Below are 21,663 nucleotides of genomic sequence, written 5' to 3' on the forward strand. Positions count from 1 at the left end.
GGAGAAGGAGGATGGAGAGGGGAGGATGGAGACGGGAGAGGGGAGGGTGAAAAGGGAGAGGATGGAGAAGAAAGAGGAGGATGGAAAAGGAAGAGAGGAGGATGAAGAGGGAAGAGAGGAGGAAAGAGAGGGAGGAAGGGGAAGAAAGGGAGAAGGATGAAAAGGAAAGAGGAAGAAGATGAGGGAAGAGGGGAGAGGAGGGAGAAGGAAGAGAGGGAGAGGAGAAAGGAGTGGGAAAGGGGAGAAAGGGGGTGGACAGAGGAGAAGGGAGAAGGATAGATGGAGAAGGGAGGAAAGACAAAACACAGTTTGTGATGGAGGGCCGGAGGGTTAGGGCCTTCCTTCCGCCCCCCAACACAACCGAAACCCGGATCCCGCGGGCCCGGCCCGGGCCAGACCGGGCCAAACGGGCGGCCCAAGACTCCGGCAATCCGTGCCTGTCCAGGACCACTTTCGGTGTCCCCGACGCCCGTCCCCGCGGCCACGAGGACTGCGGAAGCACCCCGAACCTCACTGCCCGGCCGCCAGCGGCCTCCGGGCCCGGTTCGACCCGGCCAGGTAGGGCCAAGGCAGGACCAGCGGGGCCGGGGCTTCCCCGGGGGCGCGGGGGGTCTGTTGCCCGCCAACCTGGGCGGGAGGGTCAGGCCCGGGAGGCGTCCCCGCGGGCCCCGACCGGAGGCAGCGCTGAGCCGCCCCTCGGGGGCTTCTGGCGACTCCGGGCCCCTGGACGCCGATGCTCCCGGGGTCCCGCCAGCCCCGACTGCGGCCATCAGCGCCCGCTCCTCGGACCGCAGGCCGCCCCTCTCTGAAGCCTCCCCTCGCGCCCCGTGGAAGGCGAGGCGGCGGCTGGGGGCGGCGGGAGACCCGCCTAGTCGTGGCCCGGGCCGGGGGGCGGGGGCCGGGCGGGAGGGAGGGGGGCTAACCCCGGCGGAGGACGACGCCGACCCCACCCGGCCCGACGTCCCCGGAGGGGACCGGGGTGGGGAGGAGGGGGGCTGCAGGGATGAATGATGAGAGAGCCCAGCCCGCGGCTCCCGCCCCCCGAGACCCCGCCCGGGCTCCGGCCGCTCCCAGCCCCGCTCCCTCCAGGTGAGAGGGCGGGACCCGAGAGGCTCGGCCGGGACACGGCGCAGTCACGACGAAGAACAGACAGCGGGGCCGGACCGGACCGGACCGGACCGGACCGGACCTGCACAACGGACGCAGGCACCTCGCGGCGGCTACCCCTGCTTTCCACCCGAGTCCCTGTGGGGTGGGGGGTCACCCAGTTGTCCCGTGTGCCACCCGCGGTGGTCTGCCCCTTCCTGCCCCGCCCCTCCAGACCCGCCCCTCAGACCTCGCCCCGCAGGCCCCGCCCTCAGGCCCCCAACTACTTGAGTCCCCGGGCCCCGGCCTCGTGGGACAGGGCGGGTCTTCCCACCTCGCCGGCTGGTCCCCCATCCAGTTGTCCGGTGGGGCACCCGGACAGCCCAGCTCCCCGACCACCACGGCGACCCCTGCATCCTGAGCAGAGATTCCCCCCGCTGTCCCCAGCCTTCGACCCGCCCTGCGCTGGCGGGTCAAGGGGCTAAAGGAGGCCGTGGGCCGGAGGGGACACCGGCCGCTGGCAAAGGCCCGGAACTCTTCCCTGGGCATCTCCCCGCGCTCAGTACCAGAGGCAGCTCCCGACCCCGGCGGCCCCGCCGGTGGCCCACGAGGAGCCGCACCTTGGGAACGTCCGGGGGTCGCGCTGCTGCTGTCTGCCGGGGCCCGGGGCCCAGCACCACTCCGGACCCCCGCACCCCCGACGCCCCGCCATCCCTACGGAAATGGTCGGGAGGAGAGACACACACACCCACAGAGACATCACGCTCCCCCAGAGCGAATCGTCAAAACTCCGGTCCCTAGCTCGCGGACGCCGGGAGCGCCCCCCGGGGACGGGGTTAGTGGGGAACGTCGCGACACCGTCGGGACCCTACCGGGAGGGCTCCCTGCCGCCTGCGCCCCTCCGGCCCGGCTCCGGGGCCCGCCTCCGACATGCACCATACAGAGACGGACGGACGGACGGACGGACGACAGACGGACAGAGCAGCGGGCTAGAAAACTCACCTTGAGGTCTCTGTGGACGACCCCCATTTGGTGACAATGGAGAACGGCCTCCAGGATCTGCTGGATGCAATGACTGCATGCAAACACCAGGGGGCGGGTTAGTGCGCGGGGCGCGGTACCGGCCACCAGGGCGGGGGGCGGGGGGCGGGGGGCGGGGGGAAGGGGAAAGGGACCGGGGAGGAGCGGGGGGAGCAGGGGGAGGGGAGGAGGGGGAGCGGGCAGGGGGCAGGGGGCGGGCAGGGTCGGAGAGGAGTCGGGCTCCCTCTTCACCTCGGGTTCTAGCTCGGGACCGGGACTCCCACGGGCGTGGGGTCCGTGGGGTCCGTCTGTCCGGGGGAGGGGCCCAGGGGTTCTCGTGGTCAGCTCGGGAATGGCCCGGCCAGCGGGGAAAGCCCTTTCTCCCCGGCCCCTCTCCCGGGCCCCGGGTGGGCGTGGACGCCGCGAGAGACGAGCCTCCCCCCCTCCCCACACCCCGGTGCGGTCCGGTCCGGTCCTGCCCGGCCCGGCCCGGCCCGGCCAGGCCCTGCCACCCCCGTCAGCCTCGCCCCTGTCCGGCCGGACCCGGGGCGGGGAGGCCCCCCGCCCCCCGGAGGGAGAGGGCGAGCGCATCGCGGGCGGCGGATCTGCGGGAGGAGGAGGAGGAGGCGGGACGCGGCCGCGGAGGGAGACCGCAGTCCGGAGGCCGGCCCTCCCCCAGCCTCGGAAAACGAGGCCTCGGTGGCGGGGCTCAGAGACCCCGGCCCGGTTCGGCGCAGTGCCCCCGAGGCGGGCAGCGGTGGGCGGGGGGCAGCCGGGAGCCGAGACCCACCCGGGGCGGGGAGGGAGCGGTTGGGGGGGGCCCTCCGGGCACGCGGCCCCGGCCCGGGACCCCGGAGAGGACAACCGTCCTCCCGCCCCTCCCGGTGCCACGGCGGGGAGCACCGCGCGGGGGGTACGGCGGGGGAGGGGCTACACACGGCGGGGAGGGGGGGACGGCGGCACTGCTGGGGGAGGGGCTAGGACACTGCCGGAGGGAGGGGGGCGAGGGGCGGGCTGGGACACCATCGGGGAGCTCGGCTACCCCATCATCCGTTTCTACTGGATGCTCTCAATGCCCGCGTTCTTCACACAGCTGGTGCACCCTCAGGCACCCAGTACAGTGCACTAAACCCAGCAGGCACCCAGTGCGGTGCTCAGCACTAAGTCGGTGCTCAGTACAGTACCGTGCACACCTTAAGCACCAGTACAGCCCTCTACCCACAGGAAGCACCCAGTAAACTCCTCTGCACATAACAGGTATCCCGTTCGGTGGTTTGAACACGATAGGTGTACAGAACAGTGCTCCAGACCCAGCAACACTTGGTACGACCCTCTGCCTACAGTAGGCACTCAATAAATAGTGATGTTGCTGCTGCTGCTGATGATGATAATGGTCAATCAATGCTGCCAACTCTCAATGCACCACCTCTCCCAGCTGGAGTTTCCGCTGGGCCACCCCCAGCACCCCACCCCTCGCCGAAGAGGCTCCCGATTTCCTGCTCCCCACCAATCTCTCTCCTGGCTCCAGTTCTAGCGCAGGCGTATCTTCCCCCTAGTCCCGTCTGGGTTCCTGCTTCTTCTGAGTGCCCTCCGTCCCCACAGAGCCCCAGAGCTTCCCTCCCAATCTCCGAAGCAGTATGGAGTTTGAGATCTCACTCAATCATCTACCTGCACCCCGGCCTATGCCTCGATGAGCAAGAGGGCGACCATTTTCTCCACGTGAAGAGTTCCACCCCGTGGAATCTGGCCCTGCGGAATCTGGTGACTGCGGGCACAGGTGGGGAATGGGGTCAAAAGTCAGCAACGGGCTACTAGGCGGAGTTAGAAGCCTGTAGTTACACCCTGGACTTCCCCCAGGCTTCACCTTTGAGCTAAGGAAAGGACCGACTGACCAGTCAGCCTTTGGTGCAAAAAGCCTGAATTCCAATCCCGGGCAGCCTTCAGAATCGCTAGGCTGCCCAAAGGCTTCCTGGTTTTGTGGGGGAGGTTATCCAGCTCCTTGTCTATAGGTGCTTCGGTGGCCCACTTTCCAGGAAGACAACTTCACTTCCTGTCAGTGCTCAGCTCTCTGCTCCACAAAGGGGAGGCGAGAGGTAAAGAGAATGGAAAGGATTTTACTGCTGCACCACCTCGGTCTTTCTCCTGACGAACTGTGTGGAAGAGCCCTGCCTGGACCTCTCTTTAAATTAAAAAAAAGGAAAGCAACTATGAGGGGCTGTCCACCAAAGGCTGGCCACATTTCCCCAGAGAGGGTCGTACCTTTGCCTTCCACTCACATCTCCTCTTTCCCCCCATCCCCGCAAACCCCGATGACTCTGAATGCCCATCAGAGAAAAGCTCTGGAGTCTTTGATCAGCCTCGGGGGTAACCTAGGTGGCCAGTGAGCACCTGCCTGTCTGGCCCCAGGCCTGCCCCTGCCTGGTCCCAGCCCCCTCTGCCCATCCTTTCCTTCAGGCTGGTCTGGATCGACAGCTCCATAAGGGATGGGGTGGGGTAGTGTCCCCCCACCAACTCTACCAGGGGACCAGATGTGAGGTGGCAGGGGCACATCCCAACTGAGGACAGGGTCTCAGCCGTGGGCGAATGAAGCATCGGAATCAGCGGCCTCATCTCCCTGCATGCTGTCCGCTGCCCTGCCCCACGGTCAAGGGGGCTGCCTTCCTCCCCACCCCAAGGGCTCCTGCCCTCGGCCTGATCTGGCCCCTAGCCACGCTTCCTCCCCAGACAATTGCTCCATCTCCCCTCCACACCATCGAGGAGACCCCCCCCCATCCCACGCTGCTTTCAATGGCCACCCCAGCACCTGCAACATAAGGCCTCATAGATCCTCGAGAAAGCTATAGACTAACCCCTGTTTTAGATTTTTTGGTATTTTTTAAGCACATACTATGTGCCAGGCATAGAACCGAGTCCTGGGGTTGATATAAACTAATCAGATTGGACATACCTGGGGCCCACAACTTTAATCTACATTTTAAACTAAGGCCAGAGAAATGAAGTGACTTGCCCAAGATCACACTGCAGGTAAGTGGCAGAGCAGGATTAGAACCCAGGTCCTCCGACTCCTAGGTCCGGGCTCTTTCCATTAGGCCACACTGCTACTCACACTGTCTTTGTGGGCAGGGATCATGTCTACGGACTCTGTTATATCTACTTCCCCAAGCTCTGCACTCGGTAAGCACTCAATAAATAACCACTGATTGATTGATTGATTGAAAGTTAGTGGCTGCGCTAGCCGTTGCTGTGGACTCTGAATCACAATGAGCCTGAAATTTTGATCCTCTAGCGACAGTCCCCTGCTGACTTCTGTTTTTATTCTGTGTCTTGTATACCGGTCCTCGTCCTTTATGCGGTTTGAATGTTTCCTGCTCTCATTGTGCCTTTCTCCAATCATCCCCACCGCTCCACCTACAGTCAGGGACTGTGAGTTTCTCGGGGGACAGGGACCTTGTCGAATGCCTGCTTGTGTACCCTTTCCCAGTACCCTTTCCCAGTCCAGTGCGTTCGTCACTCCCGAGCCCAGAACACGGAATCGTGCTACGCTCCGGCGCTGCTCCCTGCAGGAGGGAAGGTGGCCGGGTGACATTCGGCCTGGTAAGGGCGGGGGCGGCGGAGGGTGGGGGGCGGCGGAGGCCAGACCGAAGCCATGAACCGGTGGGAAGAGAGCACACGCGGGAAAAGTGAAGAAGATGAAGAAGAGGAGGAAGGCTGGGGGAGTCGCCGAGGAGCGTTATAGCCGACAGCTCCCACCGGAGGCGGACCCTGGGCCAGGTGGCGGGAGGACTTGGGTTACCCCCCGAAGTCCCGCCGGGGGTCCCACGCTGCCCAGCAGTACGCGAAGGGGACCGGGTGGGCCCCAGTCCAATCCCCTCAACAGCCCAGAACACGCAGCCGCCTTCTGGGCGCACCTGAATCCCAGAAACCCAAAAAGCTCCCAGTCGCCCCAGCCATCCTCTACCCCCTCCTGCTGCCCCTTTAGCCCCCTACCCCGGACACCCCGGACACCTCCTGCCGCCCCTGAGTCCCGGCCTCCATGCCTCTTGCCAGGTCCTCCAGATGTCCTCCGCTGGCCCCTCTTTCACTATCCCTTACCTCCCTCTGCTACCTCCGGCAGACCGGTCCCAAATGCCTTGGGCCGCCCCCCTGCCGCTCCTAGTTGTCTTCTATCTCCCCTCGGACTGGCCCCAGCTGCATTTTGCTGCCCCCTGCAGATAGGCCCCAGTTGCCTTCTGCCTCCCCCTCCAGACCGGCCCTTGCTGCCCTCTGCCACTCTCTGCAGGCCGGCCCCAACTGTCCTCTGCCACAAACTGCAGACCGGCCCCACCTGCCCTCTGCCACTCTCTGCAGACCGGCCCCAACTGCCCTCGGCGACCCCCTGCCCCCAGCTGCCTTCAGCCAACCCCTGCAGATGGCTCCGGTGTGCTGCCTCCATTCTGATCAAGTTCAGCAGTGATGGAGCCAACCAGCGCAAGGCCCCCGCCCTCCACCCCCAGCCCCAGCCCAAGGGTGCGGGTATGGGCGCAGTGCTTTGCGGGGCGGGGAGCGGTGGGGGGACGGAGAAAGGGGGGGTGGTATACTGACCTTCAGGTCCCTGTGGACAATGGCATAGTGGTGAATGTAAGTTACGCTTTCTAATATCTGATGGATACAGTGACTGCAAAACAGAACGGGACGGGGGGAGGGGGCGGGAGACAGGGGAGGGGAGAACGGGGGGAGGGGGCACGGGAGCGGGAAAGAGGGGGAGATCATCCCGAAGGCAGGCGAGGAGGGCGCCCCCCCGCAGCAGGGAAGACGAGGAGGAGGATGAAGGGGGCGGGGGGAGCAGCAGGACAACAGAAAAAGCCCATGATCGGGGAGGGGTAGGGAGGTCAAGGGAAGGAGGGGGTCAGAGGGCAGGCCCGGGGGTGGCCGGAAAGAGAGAGGGGAGGGCAGGAGGGGAGGGGCGGTGGGGGCGGACACGGGGGACGAGAAAAGGAGAGAAACAATGTTTGAAAGCTCAGAGACCACAGAGGTTATCACAAAGTGTGCGCGGATGGCTGTTAATGGCACGGGGGGAGGGGGGACACAGAGTTCGGGGACGGGGGGCACGGGTTTGTAGACGATGGGCGGGGAGGTGGGGCACAAGACCAAACTGCCATTTGGGCTACACAGGGTGTGAGAATGACCCCTCCCGGCCTCTACCTGAGATCCTTGGATCCCCTCATCCCCAGGCTCACTAACAGACTCAGATCTGGCTCAGAGGGGTTGGGGATGGGCTCCAATGGTCCAGGGCATCCCCCCAACCCAGCCGCAGTCTGGCAAGAGTCGTCCCTCACCCCGAAGAAACTGGGAGGGAGAGAGAAACTTCACTTCAGAAGGGACAATGAGGCTGAAAGCACCACCGAGAGGAAATGCGTTCTGCTTCCCGGCCCATAAGCTGGGGTCCCCTTCCTTCGGGACCCAAGGCAGGGCTCCCAGCCCAGGGCTCCGGAACGGGCGAGGGCTGGTGCCGTCTCCGGTTCTGCACGGGCCGAGAGATCCTGACCCCTCTGGGGTTTTCCCCAAGGCAGCCGAAAGGAGCCGATGCCAGAGACCCCCAACCATCTTCCCCGTCCCCGTGGGCGGGTGCCTCCAGCCCAGACCTGAGCCCCGAAGAGGGCTGTGCTGATTTCAGGCCTCCAGGACCTACCGGCTCCGCATGCCCCTGTCCACTGAGGGGCAGAAGGCAGGGGCTGAGCCGCAGCTGGGCCGAAGCCCCAGGGCCGACAGAGCGGCGGCTGTCTGGTTCTGGCCACCTGTATTGGGTCATTCCCCACCCCTTGGTATTCCCGACCTAGCGGCCGGCCGACATCTCCCCCCGGACCGGGCAGACGGGCAGGCGGTAGGAGTCTCCGAGGCTCTGGAGTCCCTGGGATGCCCTGGGAGAGAGGCTGGGCACAGTCTAGCCACTGCCCCGTCCTCTCTCCAGCCCCCAGTGGCATCTCCCAGCAGAGTGGGGTCCACCCCCAGTCCAATCAACAGCCCCCAAGAAAGACCCTCAGCGGGGTGAGCCCTTGGCAGGGCACGGGGGGCTGCCTGTTCCTCTTTTCCAGGCTGGAGACGAGGGACTCAGGCCTCACTTCCTGGAAGAGGACAAGGGATTCAGGCCTCACTTCCTGGGTGGGGACGAGGGACTCGAGGCTCACTTCCTGGTGAGAGGATCGAGCTGCCCGCTTTCCCTCTGCTCTCCCACCTTCTGTCCCAGGCCAGGCAGGAGCCCCCAGACTCCAAATAGAGAACATCCCCTTGGTCCCCGTGGGATCTGGGAAAGCCCAACCCTTGAACTCTTCCCTTTGGAAAGGCCCTCAGCCCAGAGAGGAGGAGAGGCAAGCCCTTTGCTTTTTAACCACTAAGAAGCAGTGTGCCCTAGTGGAAAGAGCACAGGTCTGGGAATCAGAGGACCGGGGTTCTAATTCCAGCTCTGCCACTTGCCTGCTGTATGACCTTGGGCAAATCATTTCACTTCTCTGTGCCTCAGTTACCTCATCTGTAAAATGGGGACTGAGACTGTGAGCCCCACGTGGGGCAGGGACTCTGTCGAACCGGATTTGCTTGAATCCCCCCCAGAATTTAGTACAGCGCCTGGCACATAGTAAGCACTTTACAAATTCCACAGTTGTCGTTATTATCATTATTATTATTAATAATAATAATCCCAACTCCACCTATTGCCTGCCGTGAGACCTTGGGCAAGTGACAATTTCTCTGGGCCTCAGTTTTCTCATCTGTAAAATGGGGGTTAAATGCAACTACCTCCTACTTAGACTGGGAGCCCTATCTGGGACCTAATTATCTTGTACCCACCCCAGATCTTAGTATAGAGTTTGGCACCTAGTCAGTGCTTAATAAATACTATAATTAAATTATAAATCCAACTCCCTCATACTTAGACTGGGAGCTCTATGTGGGACCTAATTATCTTGTACCTACCCCAACACTCACTACAGAGTTGGCACCTAGTCAGTGCTTAATAAATACTATAATTAAATTAAGACCTCAGCTCCTCCCTGGGAAAACTCCCCCCAGGCAGATCCAACCTGGCCTGAATGAGATGGTGGAGGAGAAGGAGTGTAATCCCGAGGAAGCAGGAACCGATCAGTCACTTAATCAGTTGCATTTATTGAGCGCTTACTTTGTGCAAAGCACTGTACTAAGCAGCAGCTGGGCCCTAGTCCCTCCCAGGCTGATCTCTGCCCCAATTCCCCCATCTCCAGGAGCTGCAGGCAGAGAATGGTAATATCAGTCAGGGGGAGAATAGGGGAGGGGGTGAACATCAGTGGGGTGGACACCAGTGATGGGGACATCATTGGTGATGATGATGATGATAATAATGATACTCATTAAGCACTTACTATGTGCCAAACAGTGCACTGAGCACTGCAGTAGACACAAGATCATCAGGTCGGAGACAGTCCCCATCCTATATGGGGCTCCCAATCAAAGGGGGAGGGAGAACAGGTAGCGATTTGGACATCAGTGGGAAGGTGACCAGTGGTGCCAAGGCCGTGGCCTTTCTGGGGAAGAGTCCTGGCTCACAGCTTGTCCCAATCAGGTGGACCGGCCACCGCGATCAGGTTGGGCGGGGGGAGGGGACTACGGGCCGCACCTGCAGAGCTGACACACAGTGTCTTTGTCCATCCACTCTGGCCAAGTTATGAATGAGTTAATGTTGCACAGATACAGCAGGCAGGGGGTGGGGAAACAGAAAAAAGCGGGGGAGGCGGGGGTGGGGAGGGGCAGGGGGGCGGAAGGGAAGAGGAGAGGTGGGCAGGGTGGTCCAGGCAGCAGAGGGATCTCCACACTCACCTGGCGTCGGCTTCGCTGTAGTATTCCCGGGCCACGATGTCCTCAAAGAGCTCCCCGCCGGTCACCCTGGAAACCCAAACAGACAGAAGATGTGGTAGCCAGTTTCATCCACCACCCTCCTAGAGGGGACCTAGCTGAGCTAGCAGAGGACAGGGGTGCAGTCGAGTCAATAAATCAATCATCATATTTATTGAGCACTTAGTATGTGTGGAGAACTCTACTAAGTGTTTGGGAGAGTTTAAGACAACAGAATTAGCAGATACGTTTCCTGCCCATAACGAGCTTACAGTCTAGAGGGGGACACAGACATTAATATAAATAAAAGACATGAATATGAATATGGGGTCATATCTTACCCCTCTATATGTTCCATAAATCTAACTTGACCGAGGGGTTCCATCATCCCTACCGACCACCTAATCAACCGAACAATAGTACTGACCGAGCATCTACTGTGGGCAGAGCAGGGAACTGATCGGGAACCGAGTACAGTAGAGTTAGTCGGCATAATCCCTGCCCTGGAGGATTTTACAGTCCCCTAGAGGGATGTGAAATAGGGTGCTAAATTGTCAGCTAAACTTCCCCACTTCCCATTACCCCCCCTCCCCCCCACCGCCCCCGACACACCTCCCTCCCCTGCCACTCCCCAGCAGTCATGAGACTGCTAGGCTCCCCTCTCCCCCAGGCAGCCCCCCTCTCAACTCCCTGCCCCCAGCCCCCAGCCACCCACACCATTTCTACACCTCCCCTGAGCTATTCTCTGATGCAGCGTGACTCGAGCTTGTATTTCTAATACTAGGCTTCAACGATTCGTAAGAGAGCAGGGTCATGTCGGAAGTATGGAGAAGGCATGCTGAGTTTGCAGAGCAGGACCTCAGATCAGACCCAAAGAAAGCAAGCATAGAGGTCTCACAAGATAATAAAGCCAAAAGGAAGGCAGTGTGGTGCAGTGGTAAGAGCATCGGACTGGGAGTCAGGAGGCTCAGGCTGTAGCCCTTTGCCTGCTTTGGGACCTTGGACATGTAGCCTCTCTGGTCCTGTTTTGTCATCTGTAAAATGGGGATAAACTACCTGTCCTCCGTGCCCTTCAGACCATGAGCTCTGTGTGGGGCAGGGACTGGGTCTGATCTGATTCTCTTATGTCTTCCCCAGTGTCTAGCACAGTGCTACTAGATACGATTATCATTATTATTATTGTTACGGTTATTACCATCAAAAGGGAGGGAATCTGAAACATCTATGGCTCATCTAAACTGGCTTCTCCCACAGGGCATGGGAGACCAGGCAGTCTTTAACCCTACATTGAAGCATGTGATATTCTATATTTCACAGTGTATTTCACTTGGGTCCCGCAGCCACTGGCTGAGAAAAGAGTCTTAGGGGAGCAAGTTATAAAAGGAGAGGTTTTCGGAGTTGAGAACTAATATTATCATCCCACCACCACCTCAGCCAGTGAGTCAGTCATTCGGTCAGTCCATTGTATTTACTCATTCATTCGATCCTATTTATTGAGCGCTTACTGTATGCAGAGCACTGTACTAAGTTCTTGGCTGAGTACAATATAACAGACACCCTCCCTGCCCAACAAGCTTACAATAAAGGTATCTATAAAGCATGCTAAACACTGGGGCTGGGGGCTGAGGGCTGGAGGCTGAGGACCAGAGGGATGTGAGCAGGGGCCTGGGAGCTGGGGACCAGGAGGATGTGGGCTGGGGACTGGAGACTGAGGACCAGAGGGATGTGGGCAGGGGCCTGGGAGCCAGGAACCAGGAGGATGTGGGCTGGGGGCTGCAGGCTAGGGACCAGGGGGATGTGGATTTGGGGCTGGAAGCCAGGGACCAGGAGGATATGGGCTGGGGGGCTGTAGGCTAGAGACCAGGGGGGATGTGGGCTGGGGACCGGGAGCCAGGGCCCAGGAGGATGTGGGCTGGGGGGCTGGAAGCCAGGGACCAGGAGGATGTGGGCTGGGGGCTGCAGGCCGGGGATCAGGGGGATGTGGGCCGGGGGCAGAGGGCAGGGGCCTGGGAGCCGGGGAGAGCGGCCGGGGCCGCTGCGGGCCCAGGAGGGCTGTGAGTCAGAGCAGCTAAATTTATCCCGGGCCCAGCGGGGAGCCCGGGGGCAGGCTGGCGTCATCTCCGCTCCATCCGGCAGGAAGCGGGAGCCGCCGAGGCGCCGCGGCACCGACCTGCGCCGGCCCGGTGTGGGGCGGGGGCTGGGCGGGGCCAGCCTGCACCCCTGCGGCCCAACCGGGAGCTCCCCGCACAGGTCCAGCACACACAGGCACACAGGCGCACACACACACAAGCACACACACGCACACACAAAGCCACGTCCCACCTCCACCGGTAAACACAGGCGTGCACCCCAGCCCCCCAGAGCTAACCTAGCGCCACCCCTAGCTCCACTTACAGATCGAAGACGAGGTAGTGGAAGCCTTCCTCCGAGATGCTGTCGTGGAGACGCACTGCCAAGGAAGGAAAGAAGGAAGGAGAGAGACCGTGAGGACTGAAGTTCCCCCGGCGCGGGCCCCGGCTTCTAACTGGGCCCGGCCTGGGGTCCAGACGCTCAGCTTCCCCGGGGAAGGGGCCTCCGGAACCCCTAGAGCAGGTCCTCTGACAGGCTCAGAGGCCCCCCCAGAAGGAACTGAATTCCCCACACCACCATCACCACTGCCGCCCCCAGCTTTGACCCGCGGAGGCCGTCCCCGCCGTCCTGCTGACCCTGGACCGGGATCCTCAATCAATCAATCACTCAAGTGGCCCGTTGCGGCCAGTGCTTTCGTGGAGCTTCCAGGCACCGGTCCCCTCGCGACTACGGACCCTCTGTCTTCGAGATTATCTCCCCGAGTAAACCCCAGTGAGTGAGCACCCCGACTGTAGAAAAGCAGGGCCTCAGGACCGGCTCCGACCCTCCTTGTGGCCCTACCCCACTCACGGACAGATTAATCGCAGCCCCGGCCTCTGCCTTAGCCACTGAGAGGGGCTAATCCATCGATTATTCCATGATATTTATTGCAGACAAATGACTTCTCTGGGGCGGCAGCGCCTGGGTCAGGAAGTTCAGATTGCACAACGAGATTGCTTTGAGTGGCCTGTGGGAGCCGCACAACGCACTCGGGAGGTGGATCCCGAGATCTTACACCTGGCCGGGACAGGCGCCCGGAAGAGCAGGAGGAGAAGGGAGAAAGAGAAAGGAAGAGAGAGAAGAGGAAGGACATGAAGAGGAGGAGGGGAAAGAGGAGGGAGATGAGAAAGAGGAGGAGATGAAGAGAAGGAGGGGAGGAGGGGGATGAGGAGGAGGAGGAAAAGGAGGGAGAGGGAGAAGAGGAAGGAGATGAAGAGGAGGGAAAAGAGGAGGAGGGAGATGAGAAAGAGGAGAAGATGAAGAGAAGGAGGGGGATGAGGAGGAGGAGGGAGGGGGGAGAGAGAGAAGGGAAGCGGGAGAAAAGGAAGGGGATGAAGAGGAGGAGGGAAAAGAGGGAGATGAGAAAGAGGAGATGAAGAGAAGAAGGGGAGGAGGGGGATGAGAAGGAGGAGGAGGGAGGAGAGGAGGAGGGAAAGGAGGAGGAGACCTTGGCGCTAATCCCTCCCGCTCCGTGCAGGAGGGGACGGGCCAGGCTGAGGCTGCCGCCCCGGTAGCCGTGGCCCTCTTTCCTCTCCTCCTTGGGCTGCCTGCCCTAAATTCCTCCTGGCCGCCTACTGCCCTCCTTCCCAGCCTCTCCTGCGGCGGGATTTGCTGGGGCGAGGCCGCTCGGGCCAGAAATGGGCCGCCCCGCGCCGCGGGCCCCCGGGGCCGGACTGACCGACTCCCCGGACGGGGCGAGAGCTGGGGTGGCTCCGGCTCCCCGACCCCCGGGTTCCCCGAGATGCCAGGGGCGGGGCGGCGGCGAGGCCCGGGGGGAAAGAGAGGACGCCGGCTGGGAGGCAGGCCACCTGGGTCCTCCCCCGGGCCCGCCGGCCCCCGGCCACCCCTCCGGGCTCCGGCCGCCGGCTGCGGGGTGGCCGCCCGTCGGGCCGAGCCCAGGCACGAATGGCCTATTTATACCCTATTTATTTCGTTAATGAGGTGTACGTCCCCTTGATTCTGTTTATCGTGATTATGTTGTTTTGTCCGTCTTTCTCCCCCGATTAGACTGTGAGCCTGTTGTGGGGCAGGGATTGTCTCTCTCTGTTGCCGAATTGTCCATTCCAAGCGCTTAGTACAGTGCTCTGCACATGGTAAGCGCTCAATAAATACTATTGAATGAAGGGAGGGAGCCGCCTCGCTGTCCGCGGTGCTGATTGGGTCCGCCTGCCTCTGTCCGTCCCACGGGTTTTACACCCGGGGCAAAAACCCGCCTCGCCCGGGGTGACCCGCGGCGACCTCCCCCGCCACCGAAGCCTCGGGACGGAGCCGAGGGCGCCTCGGCGCAGCCTCCCGTGGCATCCCCCGTCGGGGCCGTGGCGCCACGAGGCTCGCCCGGGCATGGGATGGGCGCCACGTGGACCGCTCCGACGAGGGCGCAGCCCCGCGCCGCACCCACTGACAGGGGCGAGCCACGCTCCCACAGAAACGCTCGGAGGAAGCCTCCCGCTCCAGGTTCCCGGTCCACGGGGACGCCATCAGTCCCCGCCCAAGCCTGGCCCCCGAGCCCACTCCAGAGACCCCCCCTCCCCGCCCTCCACCCCTCTGCTGTCTTGGTTCATCACTCACTGATGCTCCGCGGCAGGCTCAGCTCCCGGCCGCCTTCCTTTCATTCATTCATTCACCAGGGTCCGCTGCACACGGAGCACCGTCCTGGGGGCCGCCTACTACGTGCAAAGCGCTACACTAGGCACCTACTGTGTGCGGAGCCTAACGCGAGGTCCCTACGGTCCCTACTGAGTTCAGAAGCTGTGCTGGGCGCCCAGCGTGCACAGAGCACAATAGTGGGTGCCTAGGATAAGACCGCTGTACTGGCCACCTTCTGGGTGCAGAGCTCTGTGGTGCTTACTGTGTGCAGAGCTCTGTACTAGGCGCCTTCTGTGTGCACGGGGCTGTACTGGGCACCTACCGTGTGCAGACAGCTGTTCTGGTGTCCCCTGTGCACATAGTATCGTACCATATATTTGGTAATGTATAATGGAAGTAGAAGACACGGCCCTTGACTTCAAGTAGCTTACACGCTACTACGGGAGATAAGTAGACACAAATACGGAGCGGAGTCGAGCTGATCTTGGACGAAGTTGGGGATGTGAGCCGGGGAGTGGCTGGGGCAGAGAACAGAAAGGTAAGGAGCAACCTTGGGAGGAGAGCCTGGAAGCTGACGGGTGGGAATTCTTCGCTTTGGGACCTAGCAGGATCCCGGTGCGAACGTCCCAGGACTCAGTTTTTCCAGCCCCAGAGTCTGTCACTCCATCAAAATCACACATTTGCCACCCTGGAAGGAGGTCGCCAAAGGTCAAAGGCACCCTCACCCTGGCTCTTACGGGCGTCCCGGGGTGAGGATAGAGAAAGACCCCCCCTCCCCCCCGAGAGCCCATTCTCCACCCACTCGGGACCCCTGGAGCTGGGGAAGTTGGGAGAACTTCGCGATCAAGATGGTTTCTGGGGGCAAGGATTCGGTTCCCAGGAGCGATGGGCCCAGCACCTCAGAAGCCTATAAGACACCTCCCCTCTGCCCTCCCCTGCAGAGCCAATCTGATCCCCCTTCCTCTGGGGCTAGAGCTCGTGGGGTCCAGTGCCCTGCCACCCGAGGGCAGCTCCCCGACCATTCCCGTGCCCTCCGCAGAAATGCTCACCGATGTTGGAATGTTTCAGGAGGCGGCAGATGCGAGCCTCTCGCTCCAGCTTCTGGTGATCTGGAGACAAAAGACAGAGATGGTCGGTCTGGGGCTGTCACCATGGACATGGACAGCCAGGAGGCAGAGCTAACTGCCTCATGGGGACAGGGCACTTCTCATTCTGGGTCGATGGGCATGGATTGATGGACCGGCCACTTATAATAATAGCAATAATAATAACAATGATAATGAAAGTACTCACTAAGGACTTACTATGTGCCAAGCACTGTGCTAATGCTGGGGTATATCCATGATAATTATATTGGACACAGTTGCTGTCCCACCTGGGCCTAACAGTCCCACTGGGAGGGAAGGAGGGAGGAAAGGAGAATGGAAATTCTAGCCCCATTTTACAGATGAGGAAACTGAGGCCCAGAGAAATGGTGAAGGTGGGACTAGAATCCAGGTCTCCTAAAATGGGAAACAACATGACATAGTGGACAGAGCACAGGCTTGGAAGTACATGTATGTTTTGTGATGTTGGGCAAGTCACTTCAGTTTTCTGTGTCTCAGTTCCCTCATCTGTAAAATGGGGATTGAGACTGACCCCATATGGGACAGGGACTGTTTCCAATCCGATTTGCTGGTATCCTCCCCAGCTCTTAGCACATGATTTGGCACACAGTAAGTGTTTAACAAAATGCCACAATTGTTATTATTATTATTACAAATAATAATAATAGCAATAATAGAATTTGGCATACTTATTGAGCACTTCTTAAGGGTCAAGCACTGTACTAAGTAAGTGCTGGGGTAGATGTGTTATAGACAGATCAGATACAGTCCCTGTCCCAAATGGAGCTCACAGCCTACATGGGGAAAAACAGCTACTTAATCACCATTTTATAGATGAAGAAACTGAGGACAGAGAAATCAGGTGACTTGCCCAAGGTCAGGTAAGTCAGGAATAGAACCCAAGTCTCCCGGTCCTGTACTCCCCACACCCTTTCCACTATTGACCAGTCAAAACGTATTTATTAAGCACTTCCTGCATGAAGAGCACTGTACTAAGTGTTTGGGAGAGTCCAATATAACAGAGTTGGTAGATACGTTCCCTGCAGAGAGTGTCAGCTCCAGGGACCTCCATCCGCACCCCACTCGGTACCATTTCTCTCCCTCCATAGATTGAAGCAACACAAGGAGTGTAGCTTCACGCATCCAGCTCAATCCAATTCAACCCCACCTCTGGGGAAGAAGTCGGAAGCAACACAATCCCATTGGGTGGGCAAACAGAAATCAATAATTCCAACCAATACTCCACCAAGCAGATTTTACAACCAAGACTTCTACCCCAGAGCCCCTCTGTGACCGGAGTCCTTGCCTAGAAACTAACCCATAAATCCATGCATCGACTGAACGCCTACTATTCAATCATATTTATCAAGCACTTACTGTGAGCAGAGCACTGTACTAAGTGGTTGGGAGAGTACCACACAACAATAAACAGACACAATCTCTGCCCTCAACGAACTTACGGCCTAGAGAGGGGGAGACAAATATTACCATAAATAAATAAATTACAGATATGTACATAAGTGCTGTGCGGCTTGGGGCGGAGGGGGGGGCGATGAACAAAGGGAGCAAGTCAGGGCGATGCAGAAGGGAGTGTTGTATTGTATTCTCCCAAGCGCTTAATACAGTGCTCTGCTAATAGCTATTTAACAGACGAGGTAGCTGAGGCTCAGAGAAGTTAAGTGACTTGCCCGAAGTCACACAGCAGACATGTGGTGGAGCTGGGATTAGAACCCAGTGCCTTCTGATTCCCCAGCCCTGGGCTTTATCCACTAAGCCATACTGCTTCTCACTAAGCTATGTACTACTCTCCCCCTGTTCAAAGCCCTTCTGAAATCACATCTCCTATGTGCAGAGCACCCTACGATGTTTGGAAGAGGACAAGAGTTAGTAGACAGGATCTCTGTCCTCCGGGAGTTTACAATCTAATAGATTAATCGATAATATCGATTGAGCACTTACAGCACTATACTGAGTGCTTGGGAGGGAATCAGTCAATCATATTTATTGAGGACTCATTGTTTGCAGAACACTGTATTAAGCATTTGGGAGAGTACACTATATTAGCTTTGGTACTGTGTGCAGAGTGCTGTATTGAGCACTGGGGAGAGGACAGTAGATTTAGAAGACAAGATCCCTGTCCTGAAAGAACTGGCAGTCTGCTGTGTGCAGAGCATTGTGCTGAGTGCTTGGAAGAAGACAGCAAATCAGTAGACACGATTTCTGCCCTCAAGGAGCCGACAGGTTACTTTGCGCGGAGCACCGAAATGAGCACTTGGGAGAGAAGAATAAAGTCAGTAGACCCATCTCTATCCCGAAAGAGCTTACAGTCTACTGTGTGCAGAGCACTGTACTGAGCACTGAGGAGAGTACAACAGAGTTAGTAGGCGGGATCTCAGCCCTCAAGGATCTGACGGCCTACTGTGTGCGGAGCACTGGAATGAGAGCATGGGAGAATAGAAGAGTAGGAGGATCGGAGTAGATATACCTCTAGCCTCCTTACGGGTTTGCCCATGAGACTAATGACGTCGAGATCCTGCCCATGTATGCAAGTGCGGCTGGATAAACCCATCTGAAATCCCACCTCTGCTAGGAGGCTTTCCCAGATTACGCTCACAGTTCCCCAGTTTACATCGCCCCCAACTACCACCTCAGCATTCTTGCACTACCGAAGCACTTCTGCTCCCACAGCACTTCTATACATAACGATTTACACACCCTACTATTTAAACACTGACCTACATATCCTCTCCATAAGGAGGAGCAGCGTTGCTTAGTGGAAAGAGCACGGGCTTGGGAGTCAGAGGTGGTGGGTTCTAATCCCGCCTCCACCACTTATCGGCTGTGTGGCTATGGACAGGTCACTTCACTTCCCTGTGACTCAGCTACCTCATCTGTAAAACGGGGATTAAGACTGTGAGTCCCATGTGGGACAACCTGATTACCCTGTATCTACCCCAGCGCTTAGAACATAGTAAGCGCTTAACGAATACCATCATCATTACTGTTATATCCATTTTTCTTTTACCTTCTTCCTGTAATTTTATGGCTTCCTTCCCCACTAGACTGTAAACTCCTTGAGGACAGGCATTATGCCTTCTGATTCTATCGTCATAATAATGATGGCATTTATTAAGAACGGACACACGAGACTAGATGCTCCCTGCGCTGATTAGTTTGCCCTGTCTGGGTCCCGCTTCTGATTCCGAGCCCGTCTTTCGGCATCCCGATCTTTTGGGAGCCTCTGCTCCAGGAGAGCACCCCCTTGCTGCCCACTGTCCGCCAGGCTGGTCTCTCCACCGCTGTGGTGTCTCCCGGCCGTCCACAGCTGTTGCCTACCTCCCTGAATCATCTTCGAAAGTCTTGAAAACTGCGAAGACAGCACCCAACTCTCCAGTCCCGTGGCCGCAGGCTCCAGCTGCAATGTCAGGAGGAGGGGGACCTCGAGGACTCCAACGACTTCTGATTGAACCTAGAGATCTCCCGATGGGGTTCAGAGATCTGAGAGTCTCTGAGGCCTCTCCCCAAACTCCCCTAGGGGCTCTAATCTGCCTTCAGCGTTGCTGTCCATTTCCCCTCCACACACCCAGCGCCTCTAAGGCCGCTGCTCGCTCCCCACCGTGGGAATCCCTGCAGGGATGGTTCCTGTTAAGCTCTCCTCCAGGAGGTCTTCCCCAATTAACCCCTCACAATCTCTGTCACACCATCCACTCGCCCATGCTAGCCCTCCTTTGAGCTTCTCGGCTCGTGTATGTACCCCTGATCTGGTTATAAGCAGGGGTTTTATGGCTGCTCTTGGGCTCCCTCCCAGATCCAGGGCGATCCGGTCTCTGGGGCCAGCGCAGGCCGGGCAGTGCCAGGGGTCAGCGCTGGGCGGTGGGCCTGGGTCGGGGCGGAGGGCGGGGTTGGGGTCGCCGGCTCGAGGGCAGCGAGGGGAGGGAGGGATACGACAATCCGCTCTCCGAGACGGGGGTCAGTGGCGTCGAGCTTCCTCTGGCCTGGGGACCCCCGAGAGGGGCTTCCCCGGCTCCTGAAGACCCCTCCCACCCCCGCCAAGCCTTATCCAACTCTCCATCCTTTATCTCTCGGGGCTGCCGGCTAGGCTGAAAGGGTTAAGGCCGCTTCTGGCATCATCTCCCTCTCACCGCCCCCTCCCTCTCCTCACCACCTGCTCCTCCAATCTGCGGGGGGGCGGGGGCGGGAGACAGAGAGAAAGATACGGCAGAGAAACCAGAGACGGGCAGAGAGACCCGAGACAGAGGCCAGAGACGGGCAGGGAGACCAGATACTAGCGACGGGCAGAGGGCTAGATAGAGAGACAGACAGGCAGACGCAAAGAGAGACGGAGATGGGCAAAGGCAGAGGGTCAGGGAGCCAGAGAAGGGAGGGGCGAGGGAAGGTCCCGGACTAACTAGCCCATCCAGGACAGGCAGTGTCGCCTGGCAGTGGGCGCCCCCCGCCCCCGGGTTCTGTAGGAAAACAGGGGAGGGGGAGAGGCGGAGGGGCTGGAGGAAAGCAGGACGGAGATGGGAGCCTGCCGCTCTGTGCGCCTGAGCCAGGAACAGCTCCGCTCCCCTCTGAGGCGTCCCGCACAATCCCACGGCCTCCTCAAAGCCCCCCTGCCCACAGCCCAGGCAGCCTCTTCGGCCCGTTTCCTCCCCGCTGGAGGCTCGAGGGAAGGGGCGGATTGGCACGGGAAGGGAGAGGAAAGGGGGAGCGACAGGGAGGCGGTGGGAGGATGGGGCAGCGAGGCCTAATAGGGGTTCGAGTGGCCAGAGGTTCGGCCTCACCCCAAGGCCCCGCTTGGGGGATGTTGACTGACTGGTCCGTGCTGGCTCACTGGGGGAGAGTCAGGGGCGGAGAGGAGAGAGTCAGGAGTGGTGGATGGTCCGCGCTGGGTCACTGGGGGAGAGTCGGGGGTGGAGAGGAGAGAGACAGCAGTGGTGGATGATCCATTCCTAACCAGGAGGGCGGGTGTCCAGGACGGTCACCAGTACACGGCTCTTCCAAGGGTCCGAGATCCCGAGGGGCAGAGTTCCAGGACTGACCATTGGACTGACCCTCAAAAGGCATGGCTCATGGTCTCATGATCTTATAAACCTTAACGTCGCCAAGCGGCCCTCGCCCCACTCCCCGCCCCCCCGGGATTAAGGGACTGAGCCAGGCTGCGCCGCTTCTCCTGCTCCAGGGCCGGGGAGCGCGGTGGGCAGCAGGCGGTCGGAGCTCCCCAGCCCGTCCGCGGCCGGCTCCCGCAGCCCCGTCCTCGGCCTGTCGCCCGACAACCATTTCCACGGTAACCGGCTGAATCTAGACAGAGTGTTCCGCACTCAATCCAGGCGTCTCCACCACCGGCTGCTCCTGTCCCCGGAAGCCCACGATCCGGCCCCTGCCATAGGGCGACCAGAACTCCGAGGTTCAAAGTGGGGTCCCGGGGACGACGGGGGGGGGGGCCTTTGCCCACCTCTGAGGGGGTCTCAACAGGTCTGGACTTGGATACAACAAAGGAAAAGACTCCTCCGTTGGACTGTGCATACACACACACAAAAAAAACCCAACAATAATAATTATGGAATTTATGAAGAACTCGCTATGTGTCAGGTACTGTACTAAGCACTGGGGTGGATACACTCAAATCGGGTTGGACCCAGTCCCTGTTCTAGTTGGGGGTCACAGTTTCAATCCTCATTTTACAGATGAGGCAACTGAGGCACAGAGAAGTGAAATGACTTCCCAAAGTCACACAGCAGACCAGTGGCAGAGCCCGCATTAGAACTCATGACCTTCTGACTCCCAGGTCTATGTTCTATCCACTACACCATGCTGCTTCACATACACACAAGCCAACATAAACACACACACACACAAGCCAACAGAAACCCAGAGCCCATTAACACCAGCCTCATCCGTGGTACTAGCTGAG

General features: G+C 59.5%; 1 protein-coding gene across 13 annotated transcripts in view; it reads right to left on the reverse strand.

The window, feature by feature from the left end:
• CAMK2B (calcium/calmodulin dependent protein kinase II beta) overlaps window positions 1–21,663 on the reverse strand; it is a 78,198-nt gene that overhangs the window by 36,920 nt on the left and 19,615 nt on the right. For 11 of the 13 annotated variants that reach the window (XM_029074795.2, XM_029074801.2, XM_029074793.2 and 8 more), the window contains exons 3-6: window positions 15,690–15,749; window positions 12,340–12,394; window positions 9,931–9,996; window positions 2,089–2,161 (exon numbers count right to left, since the gene is read on the reverse strand). In XM_029074795.2, the coding sequence (XP_028930628.1) occupies window positions 2,089–2,161; window positions 9,931–9,996; window positions 12,340–12,394; window positions 15,690–15,749 (254 nt within the window). Of the gene's footprint in view, window positions 1–2,088; window positions 2,162–2,358; window positions 2,476–6,687; window positions 6,726–9,930; window positions 9,997–12,339; window positions 12,395–15,689; window positions 15,750–21,663 lie in introns of those variants that run through there. The other 2 variants (XM_029074796.2, XM_039913646.1) reach the window with 2 other exon arrangements.

The sequence above is a fragment of the Ornithorhynchus anatinus genome, chromosome 11, assembly GCF_004115215.2.
Source record: "Ornithorhynchus anatinus isolate Pmale09 chromosome 11, mOrnAna1.pri.v4, whole genome shotgun sequence".
Lineage (NCBI taxonomy): Eukaryota > Metazoa > Chordata > Mammalia > Monotremata > Ornithorhynchidae > Ornithorhynchus > Ornithorhynchus anatinus.